This window comes from Channa argus, chromosome 15 (genome assembly GCF_033026475.1).
Source record: "Channa argus isolate prfri chromosome 15, Channa argus male v1.0, whole genome shotgun sequence".
Classification (NCBI taxonomy): domain Eukaryota; kingdom Metazoa; phylum Chordata; class Actinopteri; order Anabantiformes; family Channidae; genus Channa; species Channa argus.
In genome coordinates this window covers 4,336,358-4,352,498 of record NC_090211.1, presented here as the reverse complement: position 1 = coordinate 4,352,498, position 16,141 = coordinate 4,336,358, and the positions used below count along the sequence as shown (strand labels likewise).

The 16,141-nt window shown below is 38.8% G+C and overlaps 1 protein-coding gene across 3 annotated transcripts; it reads right to left on the bottom strand.

Annotated features, from left to right (window-relative positions):
* Positions 1-407: 407 nt before the first annotated feature.
* On the bottom strand, positions 408-15,800 carry ubald2 (UBA-like domain containing 2). Of its 3 annotated transcripts, XM_067478185.1 has the most exons (4): positions 15,532-15,797; positions 14,951-15,037; positions 8,939-8,995; positions 408-5,525 (listed from the first exon to the last, which is right to left on the bottom strand). In XM_067478185.1, the coding sequence occupies exons 2-4, from the start codon at positions 14,999-15,001 to the stop codon at positions 5,169-5,171; spliced, it is 465 nt and encodes a 154-aa protein (XP_067334286.1). In that variant the 5' UTR covers positions 15,002-15,037; positions 15,532-15,797; the 3' UTR covers positions 408-5,168. The 3 variants fall into 3 exon arrangements, with proteins under 3 accessions (XP_067334286.1, XP_067334284.1, XP_067334285.1); XM_067478183.1 differs by lacking the exon at positions 14,951-15,037 and having other exon boundaries at positions 15,532-15,798; XM_067478184.1 differs by lacking the exons at positions 8,939-8,995; positions 14,951-15,037 and having other exon boundaries at positions 15,532-15,800.
* Positions 15,801-16,141: the final 341 nt, after the last annotated feature.

The following is a 16,141-nucleotide window of genomic DNA, read 5'->3' as shown; positions in this document are numbered from 1 at the left end:
TTTCAATCTTCAGATATTTTTAGTGACTATCACTAGTCACTATTTTTGCATCTTGGGTTGAAATCAGACTTGGGTTTGTGCTAAACCTGTTTCAGAAAGAGCTCATTAATTCACTTTTTAGGTTTTGTCATTATCAACAGACTTCCTTTTGAAGCAGTCATGTTATGTTGGGACACTCAAGTCTACCACACATCAACTGATGAGAAACGCAAACACCAGCTCAGTTTGACACTCTGACCACATCCTTCCCTAAACTTCAGTCTCACTAATGCAAACAAGATTAACTTCAGTTCAGGAAACCACAACATTTTGTGCTTTCTCAGCCATGCTTTAGATCATACAATATAAAAAAACCAAAACAAATGTAAGGAAACAACGTCAGCAGTGAGAGGTGAACTCACAGAAAGTAGCAGATCATACTTTGTTTTATTAAACATATAAATACAAATTTCAACAGAGGAAATAAACAAAAAACTTGAGAGAAATCTCTGTAAAAGAGTCATGAATTAAAATAGTGAGTCCATGAGGAAAAAAATACCGTCGTCCAAGTGATATGAGAAAAAAATAAACCCTGAATGGGAGGTCTTAAAAAAATCATCACCCAGTTTGTAAACCTTCAGACTGATTGGGACACATACTGTCAAAAAACCTTGTTAGAAATACCAAAGTAGAGATGACATGTTGTCAAGTCTCCATAAAATATCACAATCACCTCCACCGATTTCCTCCACAGATTTCCATAACAGAGCTAATAAACCAGTAATTACCCTGCAGGAACCTTGTACAATGACTCCCGTGTTGGCTGAAAACCTCCACACCTGCAGTTTACGCAGTATATACAGTCGAGAGGTCGTGGTTACAGTTGACAACAAATCCCATCACCAACAACAAACCAGAGAGCAGTTAAGAGGATTTTACAGATGCCACATTTGCCTCAACTTGTTCACTAACTGCTGCGGTGTTTGATTTAGGGAAAAATCCACCCTTAGGTCACAAAACACAGTCAGAGCTCAGGCATTTTGGGATCTGGTTTCAAAAATGGACAGATTTAGAACAGGACCATATCAGTGGTCTTGTACATTGATGCTATTTTACATTTAACGTGGTGTAAAACTTTGCTTATTAAAAATGTTTTAAAGAGCTTTTGGTCATCAGAGAATGTCAATGATCTGTGTTGTTCTTTGAGATCAAGGAAGTGACACTAAAATAAGAAATTCACACAACTCAAAAAAGAGCGTGAGAAATTCCCAAACAACCCCAGAGATATAACTCGCAGATTCAGGGCGGATTTCGCATTATTTCTGAGATTTGAAAAACTAATATTTGGATTAAAACAGTATTCATTAAGAATTTCATAAAGGAAAACTAACATTTTTTTTGCTGGCATCTTCTGAATTAAAAAGAAAAAGGGACAAATAAACCACTGAAAATTATACAGAACCACAGGAAATATTTGATTGTCTGTGTGAAGCTATGAAGAACAATACCTTTAAAAAAAAAAACAAAAAGGATTTTTGCGTTTTTCTTGCATCACACTTATAACCTGATGACGTAACAAATTGTTCCTCTTTCACGTGATCATGAGGTGAACGTGTTATTTTACAATATAAAGTTAATACTAATCTATGGTTGATTTTTTTTCTTTTTAGATGTTGTGACAAATGGAATTAGGGTTCATAAAAGAGTTGTTGAGGTTGTCATGGATTTAAACAATCATTTAGGACTCAAATCACACCAGATCTTCAGAAGTCGATTTCACCATCCATCCAGCTCTGGTGTGAATCCTCATTAGTCTTTAGTTCAGTTTCTACTTATCTAAACCCTCTGATCCTGTCTGTGTCTGCAGCAGAGAATACATTCAGCGCACTTCTGGGGCCTCTCCCATTCAGACAGACAGAGGTAGGAGTGGTTGAGCATCTGAAAGGTTGTGTGGAAAATCACTGAGTCAGCCTTTAAACCCTCTACAGACACAAACATGGCGGAAGTACTGGCAGCTCCTCAATCATCTAGGTCAAGATATTCTCAAATCAGACTGAAATGTGCATTGTTTTTATTGCAAGTTCATTTTGTGTGTCATCATCAGTGTAACTGAAATCCTTTGGCTGAGGTTTGGCTGCCTCTCATTATGAAACTAAACAGGAAATAAATTCATGAGCTTTTGGTCCGGAGTCACCGAACCAGCAATAAAAATTCCATTTCTGGTGAATCTGCAGCAGATTCCCCAATGAGAATGAGCCAACATGACATTGTTTAAGTCTCTTTTTTGAAAGTCTCTGTGAAATGACTGAAAACAAAAAAATCTACATTAAAAAAAAAACATGGCAAATCTGAGTCAAACAATGTAGTTATTGCAAGCTCTGCCATTTTTCGGTTTTCCCAACCATATTCCAAGTTCATGCTTCTCATGTGTCACATTTGAATTACAGAGCTCAGCAACTGTAAAAACCACAACAAAAAACTGCTGATGTTTAAAATACCCAGAAGTTCTTAAAGATTTCCAGAGTGCCAAAAAGACTACTATGTTAATTAGAAAATATTTAAAAATTATGCAATGTATATGAATACACACATAATTCCATAAATCTCACATATGCATAATGGAGTTTAATGAATAAGAGATAACAGTTCTAAGTGGGTAAAAACTTCTGCACGGCCACCTCTGCACGTTGTTGGAGTGATCAGACAATCAACAATCCATCTTAGTCAACTGAACTTGTCAGCACTGTCCATTTGGGATCAGATCACTTTTTAAAACCAAGTGAAAGTAAAGACTGAGCAGCTATATGCATATTAATAAAACATCTGGGCAAGAAAACTATTTAATCTTGTTAAGGGAAAAGATCTTTAGCCTAAGTGAGACGTGACGCTAATCAAAATGAATTAGGACCGTGTGAGCTGTAAGAAGCATCTTGCTTTTTCTCCTGTAAAAATTATGACAATTTACAATTTACAGACTCAATGAAGTGGATTGAAAAAGCATTAATATATTATGAACTATCAAAAATAGGAAAGGTTGTCAATTTTGATGATTTAGTTACATTTTTATTATTATTCTATAATACCTCCACTCACAGTGCATCCAGAAATTTTCACCGCGCTTAACTTTACCCTCATATAATGTTACAGGCTAATTCCACAATTAATTAAATTCATTATTTTCTAAAATTTTAAAATACCCCCTTATGAAAATGTGAAAGTTTGTTTGAAACCTTTGCAAATGTTTTAAAAAAAATACTAATAAATAAATAAATAAATAAATAGATCACATGTACATAAGTATTCACAGCCTTTGCTTAATACTTTGTTGAAGCACCAATTACAGGCTCAAGTGTTTTTGACTATGATGCTACAAGCTTGGGACAACAGCTCTGGCTGAGCCACTCAGGGACATTCACAGAGTCGTCCTGTAGCCACTCCTTTGTTATCTTGGCTGTGTGCTTAGGGTTAGTGTCCTGTTGAAAGATGAACTGTCGCCCCAGTCTGAGGTCCAGAGCGCTCTGGAACAGGTTTTCATCAAGGATGTCTCTGTACATTGCTGCATTCATCTTTCCCTTGATCCTGACTATTCTCCAAGTTCCTGATGCTGAAAAACATCCCCACAGCATGATGCTGCCACCACCATGCTTCACTGTAGGGATGGTGTTGACCAGGTGTTGAGCGAAGCCTGGTTTCCTCTACACATGACGTTTGGCAATCAGGCCAAAAAGTTCTTTTAGGTTTCTGTCTGGCCACACTGCCATACAGGCCTGATCAGTGCTGCACAGATTGTTGTTCTTCTGGAAGGTTCTCCTCTCTTTGCTGAGAAATGCTGGAGCTCTTTCAGAGTGACCATCGGGTTCTTACTCACGTTCCCTACTAACACCCTTCTCTCTCAATCGCACAGTTTGGCCAGCCAGCTGTAGGAAGAGTCCTGGTGGTTCCAAACTTCTTCCATTTACGGATGATGGAGCCCACTGTGCTTATTGGGACCTTCGATGCTGCAGAATTGCACAAACATCTGAAGGCTGATCAGTGGAAACAGGATCCACCAGAGCTCAATTTTGAGTGTCATGGCAAAGGCCATGAACACTTATGTACATGTAATTTTTTTTTTTTTTTTTATAAATTAGCAGTTTTCAAAAAAAAATTCTTTAACATTGTCATTATGGGGTATTGTTTGTAGAATTGTGAGAAAAATAATGAATTTGATCCATTTTGGAATAAGTCTGTAACATAACATGTAAAAAAGCTCTGGGAATACTTTGTGGATTCACTGAATACTGTCAGTGATTTTTGATTTTGTTAATGCGTCAGGTCTGATTACTTTTGTAAATGTTTAAGTATTATATCTAAGCAGCATCTGAATTTGATTTATAGTTTTACAGAAAATATTTAGGTCTGTAATTCAAATGTGATGCTAAGACCTGAGAGGCACAAACTGGAACAAGTACTAACATAACAATAGTGTCTGCACAGGACACCTTGCCTCTCTGATACAAGCTCATGTGATGAAGCCAGAGTTGAGTTTCACCGTGTGAAACATTTTTATGGCTGTAAATGAAACTCAACTTTATGGCTGCATGGTCAATATACATCTATAATCCTATCCACACTGTACATATCCCACAAAAAACATATGTGTGGAAATATTTCCTGAAGCCATTTCCTCCATTTCATTTGAGCTCCAGTTACTTTGTTTATATCTGCTGGTTATTGCCGACTTCCTGCCAGATTATTTCTGCACTCTGTAAAAGAAAACATACCAAAAAAAAAAAAAGAAAAAGAAAAAGAAAAACCACCAACAGATCACATGGCTCCTTATCCTCAGGAAGTGCTCTGATGGGTCTTGGGATTAATTGCATTAACAATGTAAAATGTTTCTGCATTATTCCCCCAAAAAGGTGTTTTTGGGTTGAGAGAGTCCAGCTTTGATTTTCTCAGTGTTGTCAGTGATGTCCAGGTTCTTCCTCGGCTTGGATGACGATATAAGACAGAGAGGAGTGTCTGCTCATCTTCAGTTTAGAAAAACAAGAACACAGAAAATTGCAGTATCTTTGTCTTTTTGCAAACAGGCTCTTCCTCTCATACCAAACATGACCCCCCCACCCACCCACCCCCACAACAGATTCATTTGGCTACAGGTGTACCAGCGCCCAGGCCTCCCTGCTCCCGCAGCCCACCGCACAGTCTCATCTCTGACCGTGGAGCGCTGATACAACGGGGGGCTGCTGGGAGCTGCTGGGCTGAGAGACTGGCGGCCACATGGGAGTCTGTTGCATGTGGAGTTGATGGTAGTGATGGTGCATGTGGTGGCTGGTGGGCGATGATGGAGGCAGCCAGGCCGGCTGGTGACTAGGTGGTGAGGAAGCCCAGAAGGAGCTAAAACCGGATGTGGAGGAAGTGCCCGGTGGAGAACAGGCCATGGACACCTGGGATGGGCCACTGCCGGCACTGGTGCTGCAATCAGACGCTCGCAGTTTGGAGAACATGGTTATGGCATCAGGGAAGTTCGGTGGTGTGGCAGGAGTGTTTCTGGGAGCACACATCTGTAAGAGGGAAACAGAAATGAACAGAAAGTCAATAATTCATTATTAGTTCATCATTGGCCATATTTGTGAGGTGTTTTAACCTATTCTGGATTCCCATTTACATTTTCCCTGGCAGAAAGTCAAGAGAGTTGTGAGAATGTTGCAGATAGCTGCTGATGATGGAATGGCAACTTTAGTGTCCATGGGACCAGAGGGTTGTGGGGTCATATTCAAAACCACACATATGAAGGCAGGACGTTCATGAATAGAGTAGAAGACATCTGAGAGGGAGACATCCATCTAACCATCTTTTTCAAAACACATCCTTGAGTCAGATGCACGGATGGAGGGGTCAGGAATCCTTGTACTTTCAGATTTGGTTAAGATTTATAGATCTTGTGCATGGGTTTAAAAAAGGAATGTCTTCACTTTTGGCAGCAGATATTTCAATCACATTAGTAATGAGCATTTATTTTACAATACATATATAGAAGTAATAATAGTTAGTGCAAAGTGGCCGGATATGGCACTGCCCCACTTGGAAATATTTTCTCCAGCTTCCACTGGCTTCCCTAAATGCCAAATGACTACAGTGAGAACATCAATTAAAGTGTAATTTGAAAAGTGGTGCTCTGCTGGCAGCTAAAGCACAGGGGCATACACACACACAAACACACAGATCAGGTCGCAGCCAGAAATAGAGAAGGGGACTCTCAGCTGTGCAGCAGGAGGTCGCAGGAGGATTGATGTATATTTAGAGCAAGCTGCGAAATAGTCACTTCCAAATACACATCTGTTAATCTTCTGCGGTTGCATCATGAGATGCACTTTGTTGTTGCACATTTCCTTGTTTTCTCACTTCAGTTGCAACTATTTTTGTCTTAAGACACTTATCATTATTGTTATTGTTTACAGCATGTAAAATCATAGCATTCAGGACTATATTTAAAAAAAATATGTACAGCATTTAAATTACTTATCCATACTAACCATCTGTTCTCGCAGTTCTGCTGCTGTGAACAGCTGCTTCTTATCTTATGTTGCTTACTAAGCTCTCACACAGCAAAAAAAGAGTTTTACTCAAAGGACCTTTTTAGTAGTGGTCTGGAAAAAAAAGCACCAATGTTCAGCTTGATCTGTGTGAGTTTGTTCTAAACAATAAACCACTTATGACTGTCTGCCACACAACACCAACTCCCATACAGTGTTCAGCAGTATCCTTACTACACATGACGTCCAACGAATAACAAACCTCAGAACCTGTCATACTGATGACTTTAAATTCCATTGTCTTGAGTTTACAAAAAAAGTTGTAGGAATTGGTTCTTAAATGGTCCAAAATGTTCATTTATGGCTCATAAAAAAGTCAAACGTAGAAGACTAAACTTCTTATGGCACAATTGACTCCCCAGAGTCGTAAAATCAGGTCTATAATCATATCCAACCACATCACCCTCCCTACAGCACTGACTCACCCAATACCAGGCCTCCAAATGGGATGTGTGATGCCTGCATCACAGTACAATGCAACTAGGTCTTAATAGAAATTACCCATCATTTACTGCATACACAACTATGTGTGAGTCATGGAAGCAATAGCAGAGGTGCTTTAGTGTTTAAACCCAAGGGCCCAAAGTTTTTCCAAACTGTTTTTGTCAGTTATGTTTTTTTTGTTTTGTTTTACCAGACATTTTTTATTTCAAGTGTTTTAGGGGGAACAATGGTTTGGTCTTTAAAATGTTACAAAAGAGCAAAATTGGTTTATAATGGCCAAAAAGATATATTTAAATATTTTTTGGTCCAAAATGGGCTATATGGTAAAGACAACATCAAGTTTGCAAAGAAAGGTTTTGCGTTTTGGTTTGAAAAAAAAGGTAATTCCATTATTAGTCCCTTATGTAAATGGTTGTCGACGAATATCCTGTATATTGATAATCGATTATTGATTGGCTGATATTTAAGTGCTGCTGTGTGACTAAGTTTTGTCTTCACATTACTGTTCCCTTTATTTATTTATTTATTTATTTATTTTTTAACTGATGATGCAACTTGGTGCCTACATTTAAAGTCACAAACAAGCCCTGTCTTGACCAAGTCTGATCCCAGTAACTCAATTAATCCTTGTTCCATTTGTTAGGCTCAGTTTTAACAAGAAGCATGTCTTTTATGACCTTTCTGTGAATTTTAAATGTGAGTTTTAAATTAACAAAAAGCCTGTCAAGAGAGAGTGTTAATCTTTTATTAAGGGCTCATCATAAAAGCCATGTTGGCTCAGCTTGAGCATTGTAGGAGTTGGAGAAGGGAGTCTATGCTTCAAATGGAAGTCACTATTTTGCACTTGATGTTCCCTGCATGTCTAGTTGCTCCACCCTGTCAGCGCTGTGCAACTCTGTGTTCTTTAGAGGCTTGGGTTAAGTGATGTCATTGCACTGCACCTAAAACAATAACAAACTTGGGCCACACTGCCTCTCACAAACTTCCTTACCGCCTGAAGCTACACCATGCTCCTTCCAGAGTAACAAAAAGGCACAGGCTCAGAATAGGGGCAGTGGGAGGGAGAAAGGAAGGAGGGGAAAAAAGGAACAATTCAGACTGAAAGCAAAACACAGCTGCTGCAGATGTTGGCACGCTGTTCCTGCATGACCGGAATCGGACAAATCCCAGGGTGTAGTGTGGTGTAGTGGGAAAGGATTCAACCACGACTGTTAAGAAACAGGATTGGGTAAGTACTGGGCCAAGAACACAGACATCTCTATGAACATGCTGACACAAGTCTACACTGCTTCCAAATCATCGTTTCATTCATTCAAACTGAGTGCTGTCAAGTGAATCCTCTGCATAAGCTGCTAATTAGTGTGTTACAGGGGTGCAGTTGTTATGACTGTGCGCACACACACACACCCATCCTTCTTTACAAAAGAGAGACTGTTCTAATCTATGATCACATCCAGACACACCCTGTGATGTGCTTTTAATGAAGTGAATGTGAAGAGCCATTTCCTTCCACTATAACACTTTAAATGAAAATTCTGGTATTTTTCAGCCAGGTTTCCCTGAAGTAGTGCCACTGTCACTTAGGTCCAGGTGCCAATGACTGCAAGTGAACTGCTAGACCAGCTGATAGCTACATTCTTGACTATAATATGGGAGCAGCATGAGCACAACATCAGATGGCCCCACTGTTTATATCATTGCTCTAGGTCAGTGACGAAAACTGCTATTACAGTCACGGACCAATGAGCCAATTAGCAGGATTCGCTGAGCCTGCTGGGAGTGCAGCTGAGATGTGTGTCTGAAACACTCCAGTTCAGTTCAGCGGGTCAGTGGGTGCATCCATCACACCCACACATCAACTACAAGAGGGTCTCTTATGGTCACACTTGCTTTAAGTCTAACATTTCTTCTGTTTAGGTGGAACCAAATATCCTTACCATCTGGTGGTGGTGACTGGGGATGTTTGCCTCCTGGAAAAAGGAGCTTAAGGCTGTCTGCAGTGAGAAAGAGAGAGAGTTTGCTGTTATTTAAGATGAATCCCAACAAAATGCAGTAATGAAGAAGTGAAGAACTGTCCCCCCCCGTCCCCCCCGCCTCCCCACCACACAACCATCCTAGTCTGGTCACAGTAGTCTGGTCACATGAGCTCGGGGTTAAAACTATTATCTCCATGCCGTGATCTAAAAAAAAAAAAAAAGGGGTTTCTCAACCATAAAGAGGATTTTCCATTGTGGCTACCGATTAACTGATACAGTGAGTGTAAAGAAAGTTTCTGTGTAAAAACAAAACAGACACTTAATAGGTTATGATAATGAAAGTTAAAATATTTTACAACCTCATGTACAAGAAAGTGAAGGTGAAATAATGGGTTGCTTAGTCTGGGGCTGCCACTAATGATAATTTTGTACTGACTAAATAAAATTATGAATTGTTTTTCTAAATGCCCTTTTACAATTTGTTAATGCACAAGTGAAAACATAATAATCTTTTTTGTTTTTTTACTGCTCCAACAGACTAATGTGCAAAGATATTTAGTTTTATATATATATATTTTGGATTGTTTGGACACATTGAAGATGTCACCGTTAGCTTCAGAATGTTGTGGACATTTCTTAGTTAAAGGCATTTTGTAGACCAAAGAGATAATTAAAATCGGGAAAACGACTATTACATAGCATAACATAGTTAAATGAGGAAAAGTTGGTTACAGCCCTAAACTGCATTTGACATATGAAGATCTCCTGAAAACCTAAGGCAATTAATCAATTACTTCACCCAGTAATTGATTAATTGGGTAAAAAAAAAAAAAAAAAAACACAATCTGCAAAGTAATTATTAATGAAAACAATCACTAGTTGAAGCTCTACCACACAGGGTCTCCTGCTGGAGGTCGAGAAGCTGACCTGGGCAGAGATGTAAGAAAATAAAAACAACAGGTTTCATGGCTGCCTTCCTGTGCAAACAAGGAAATGAGGTGGCTTCTTGTTCCTTCTTTGTTGTGAGCACAGCCAAGGCAAACATGAACATAAACACACTTCATGAGAACCTCTGAGAATCAGAAACAACAGAGTGGTATCAAAACCAGCCTAAACAGATCAGGGAGCTGCTTTTCCTCCCAAGGGGAAAAAGCATTCCTGTGAATCTGACTATAGTGTGACCCATGTTAGTAACGGGAAAGAGTGAGAGGGACGCCATTCTTCATGTAGAAACCTCTTGTAATCGTCTGGTCAACAAAATGCCAGACAAAAGTTGTAAAAAGCCCGTTGTAATTTCCCCCAGAGCCAGGTGACATCATCAAATGTCTTGTTTTGTCTGTCAAACAGCCCAGAAACTAAAGATAATTGCTTCCATACACTTAAGTTAAAAGGCAAGTTATACATTTTTTGACTTTTAACAATTTTTGCATTACTGGAATGCAATCTAATCAATATTGCATCACCTCGATCTACGTCAACACTTGTTTTCCATAACACCAGCACTTTAAAACTCATTTAAATAACGTTGCATTTTAGAAAAAAATTGAACAAGTTCCAACCTCATTTCCACACCATTTTGCACTGCTTTGGCAAAAAAAATAAAAATAAAAATAAAAATAAAAATAAAAACAACAAGGTAAAGATAACCAGGTACATTTACTATGTTCAGCATCCTAGTTAAGCATGTTAGCATGCTAACATTAGGTCAAAGGTCAACTGTAGCTCAATTGGTAAGGTCATTACCAGCTTTTGGCTTGTCCCTTCAGGTTGCAAGTTGATTTGGCATGAATTTTAACGTCGGATACTCAGGACTGGCACCAAGGTGGGCCCTTGGTGGCTGGGCAGTGGTGGGATTTAAACCTACTGCATCCCAACCCAATGCTCTACCACTGATCCACCAAGCTATTAACCATAAAACAGCAGCAAAAAAGCAAAAACAAAAAAAATAACCTCCCATTTTTTATATCTCATGTTCAATGTTCAAGTTAATGTGGTCAAAAGTCCTTTTGGTGGGTTTTCTGACTGCCAGATAGTATATCCAGGAAAAAAATAAATAAAAAAAAAACTTATAGCTGAATGGTTGTATTGAACAGCCACAACTGATTTGACTGACAAGCTTTTTAGTCAAAGAAAATATTGGCAACTGCAACTTGGGAAGCAGATAAGATCCTTATGGTTTGGAGTAGTGAATGTTTTTAAAGAAAATTACATGATTGGCCCTGTGACTTACAGACATAATAGCAAAACATGAGAGGCACAAAATCAGCCACTGCATGTTTTAACAGGAGTGTGAGCTTGTTTTACTGCTCAGCGTAGCCTCCATTTCCTTTCACTGAAAGCCCCTTTCTTGCCAACACTTTAGTGAATGTAGTGGTTTCCCTCCCCCTCGTCCTCCTCCCACACAATCTGGTTGTTTGACAACAGCAGCGGCAGTGCAGGAATGTCTGCTGTACAACGTGACACACATTTCAAAGCGTGAAAGTGCTCTGCTGCTATTGTGTAAAGAGCCACTGAGTCCTTGCTGTTCTTTGTTACCTCCCAGCTTATTTTTCACGAACAGTTCTGGAGAGCATCACTCATTAAGATCACACTGCCAAGTCACATTTTCTGCAACTGTAAACATGAACATGTAAGAGAGAATACAGAGTAACCCAGCAAACTCCCAATATAATATTTCTCTTAAACTTCCATCACTGGAGAGACATCATTTGTGTCTCCAGAAGTTACAAAACAAAACAGAGAAGACATTACAATGGTGCTAAGATTACAGGACCAGGTATTCTTGTTTATGAAATGCTCTACTGACTAACCTGACTTTTACTGAGTATGCTGCTGCTACGCACTGAAAATATGATTACAGGCAGGGTGCAAAAAATTTTAAATTAAAATTTGAAATACAACAAACAACTTAAACAACTACCAATATGTTTAGAGGACATTTTGTACAACATCCAATTGAGAAGGCCTTTCATGTTCCACACATATTGATCCAGACTGCTAGGCAGCAGCTAACCCTTTTCAGTTTGCTGCATTTGGGCAGCTGAGTTTGTGCTATTATAATGCTTTTAATATCTTTCAATCTAGTTTTTATATGCTCTTAAGTTGTTATGGTATCATTTCTGGAAATTTAGAAAAACACATAAGGGCTAATTACTTTTTGCTTCATTCAAGCAGAGGTCAACAGAATCCATTATCTTAACTGTATATGTAAGGGTTGCTGATCTGTAAAGTCTACATCTATAACAATTTGTGCCTTACACCAGCTAATTCAGAGTGGTGGGGACCTGACAACCAAACCAGTCACAGAAAACAACCAATAAATAATCTTTGTCTGCTCTGCTCATCGTTTAAAACGGTTCAAATACAAGGCAGATTTTAAAAAGCCAGATACTTGATATATATGAATTTTCTTAAGACGTTTGAATGCATTAAGGCCCTGCACTGACTGACCTCTGACAATGACTCTGGCCTTAGCGCAGAGTCTGAACGTGAGCATTATATAAAATGAGACCATTGGAGTTACACTGACAGAAACAATAGGCTGTTCACTATGTTTTTACACTGAGTCTACTGACAGAGAGAAGACAAAACAAGTTTTTAAATTAAAAAAAACAACAACAACAAAGTACCACCTAGTCTTCTAATCTCAGTTACATGCATATTAGAGATGAAACAATTAGCTGAATAACTGATTAGTCAAGTTGCAAAATGTATTTAGTCATCTTGGATTAAAAATCACCAAATCATCAAGTAAAATCACCAAACTTTGGTTGGGGTTGTGTGAAGATCTTCTCTCTTTTGTATAATTGCAAAGGCCACATATTTAGCTTCAGAACTGATGGTCCAATTTCTGCTGCAGTTAGTGCACAGGAAGACTTTTTACCACAGGCATTAGTCACAAGACAGAAAAATATTGCTTCTAGTAATAATGAAGTGAAAGGATAAGGTAAAGGCAACATGATGATTTTAGTTTCCATGTTTGATGACTTAAGCTTTTCTGTTTCTTTTCTCAGTCTAAAGCCATTTTGTATTTTAGTTGGTTGTGTGGGTGGGTGAGAATAGATATTGGTGAACTTGTGTTTGGAAAGAGGGTGTTTCTTCTTTCACATTTACACATATTGGTGTTAAATTACCAAAGAAAAAAAAAACTATGATTCTGTGGTTAAAAATATTACCTCTGACACAGGAGAGATCAGAAGTAAGGCCAGGGCACAGAATAACTCCCCCAGTAGAAGGTCAGGATTTAGAGGTGATGTCTGTTTTCATACAGGTTGCAACTATTATGGCTGGCTGATAAGGCCACAAGTATTATCACGATATTATTTAATATTGATTATTCTTAATACAGATATTTAAAGGCATTTGACGTGTGTAACACTGAAAGCAAACAATGAGCAATCTCAGGGCACCTTTTAATTGTATATTCAGTTTGGGGCTGAGTTCTAATTATCAAGTTTAATCAGTCTGACTTTTTTTTTCCCTTGTTGTCTTTTTGGGTTCAGCAGTGTTGTGCTGTCCAGGTAACATAAATGACTCATGGCAGTGATAGAACAATGGTCTCTACATAACAAAGTCTGTTACCAACCATATTCTCAAGTTTCAGTTTTCTTCAGAGAGAAAAGCAGATTCAAATTCTCTGAGAGGCTGGAAGCTGTGAAGATTTGACATTTTTTGATTTGAAACTTGAAATAAATGTTTTTTGAAAAGTGCTATTTGACTTGAGTTATTGATTAATTGACTAATTGCTTCAGGTGTGTGTCCAGTGCTGTGAGGTAAACCAAGCACCCCCTCCCCCACACGCAATGACCACACAGCCGCAACAGATTGGTCATTACGGGCCAGACTGAGGCGTGGTCTGAGGAGAACCATTTGGGGGCTTACTCTCAAAGATCCTTCAGGTGTCTTTCAGCCAGAGGGCTTCTTACAAAGTCATGTTGTAACTTGAATGCGCCAGCATTTACAGTAAAATTATAATTATTATTATTATTATAGAAATAATTACAGTAGAACTATTATTACAATACTAATATTATAATTATAATACCAATAAATATGATATCATTTATATTATGACTATTTTTATACTTTCAAAACATATGACATCATCAATGACGTCACATAATTGCCTTTAACGTTTTTTGCCTTTGTAGTTTTAAAGGCTAACTGCCTTTGATGTTTGCTTAACTAGTATATGGAAGTGACATTTCCTTTCCGCTATTTCAGGAAAGTGAAACTTTCAGGTATTCCAGCAAAAACAGCGGTTGCAACTACCAATTATTGCCATTATCAATACACCTGCCTGCAATGATTTAGTTTACAGTCTAGTTTATGAAACTAACAAGAAACAGCGTCCTTCCTGCTTCTCTTAGAGTGAGGTCTATAAACGTTGCTTGTTGTCAAAACTTTGACCAAAATCCCCAAAATGTCCAGGATAGCCTTTATGTCGATCAACCATCTGATCACTTTGGTGCACAGTCCAGATAGCTTGTTTTGTCTAAATCCAATTGAAAAGGTAGTATTCTGTGTGACAAAGACAAGTATCCAATCCATCCATTTTACATGCTGCAACTTGAGAAACTTAGTCAATTTGAAACCAAAATGGCCAACAAAACTGACTAACATTACTGTTTACTGATATATTAGTCATTGCGGGAGCATTACAGTTTCCTTGTCAAGGTCTTATTTAGTCTGTCCAACTGTACAAATCCCCAATGACATTCAGTTTACAATAAATAAAACAGATTGTAGATACTGGCCTCAGAGAATCGATTAACTGACTGTTTATAGCTCAGAAAGGGATGTATATGAGAACAGTTTAAAGTATAATGCATCAGTCTATATATATATATATATCTGACTGGGATCAGTGTCAGACTACTTCTCTATTTGTCTCCTAAAACTAACCAGCGGTTCACACATTATTATTAAGACTTTTCATCTGACTAAATATATGAGAGAAGTTCATGGTCATACAGGAAATCCAAATAAGGAATTGTTTAACCAGTTCAGCAGGGATGGTCTCATTTATCATCCTGGGCACGTTTAACGTTGAGATTTGTGCTGAAAAAAAACAAACCAAACCGGTAGTTTATAATCTCTGAGAAATGGATGAGGGTGTTGTGACAACATGTTATCAAAGGGGTCTGAGCTGACAAGATGGCATGAATGGTTTAAGATGACGCTATAGACACCAAATTGTAAAACAATAACTTTCATGGGGCACATTTAATGTTTTATAAAGGCTCGAATGTCAATCCAGAGGCTAGGCTAACACACAATTAGCATAGCAATGACACAGTGGATTCCTGTCGAGAATGTAAACAAAAACGGCCATTGAGTCGAGTACCACGTACTCAGTACAGCTAGCTTAGCCAATGCTAGCTTCACGAGCGCATGGTCGCAAGGCTGAGCAGAAAACATAGGGAGACGGTCATTAGAAGGAATGCATTTAAATATGTCATCTGTTCGTATACAGTTCAGGATTAAATAATAGGTGACATGGACAAGGGCATTAAGTGCAGACCAAATAAATCCAGCCCAGCGTCCAGACTCACCTCAAACTGCCAGTGGGCCGCTTGTAGGAGCTGCTTCGCCTGATCCGCGGCGCAGCCTGCCGTCAAAACAAACTGGTTGATCATTACTTGATGCCTAAGTTCCTCCATATTCACCGACATAGCAAATTCCCACACAGAATGTAATTGCTTTTAATGAAACCAAATTTTCACTTCGACCTGAACCTTCAGACTCAGACCTCCCTACCAGCCTTCCTATCGGTGTCCCAACGCTGAGACTCCGTACCCTTCAACAGCAACAATAATATTTTCATGCCAGCACCAACAACAAAGAGGAGGGCGACGCTGATTGGACAGTTCCCGAGCAAAGTAGTACTAGAGAGACGCCGATTGGATAATGGATGCAAAGCGTTCAAATTTACTGGTGCGCTTGATTATTGTATAGGGGACACCGCAGGTGAGTGGAGTCAAAGTTAGAAACGACATCCGCTCCGCCCTCTGTGGTTAACCGTAATTGTTACACACACGTTCTTATTTATGTGATTCACACTGACGTAATGTGTTTGGCTTGGCAGTGTGAGTTCGCAGAGGTGATTGGCTGCTTCCTGTTGGCAGGTACATGAACTATCACAAATAATCTGAATAAATGTGT

What these genes read in the sequence shown, in the direction of transcription:
- ubald2 (XM_067478183.1), bottom strand. Translation starts at nt 15,651, where the DNA reads ATGTCGGTGAATATGGAGGAACTTAGGCATCAAGTAATGATCAACCAG. An exon ending in CGGCCCACTGGCAGTTTGAG is followed by an intron (nt 8,996 to 15,531) that starts GTGAGTCTGGAC and finishes TTCTCACTGCAG; the next exon opens with ACAGCCTTAAGCTCCTTTTT. An exon ending in CCAGTCACCACCACCAGATG is followed by an intron (nt 5,526 to 8,938) that starts GTAAGGATATTT and finishes TCCCTCTTACAG; the next exon opens with ATGTGTGCTCCCAGAAACAC.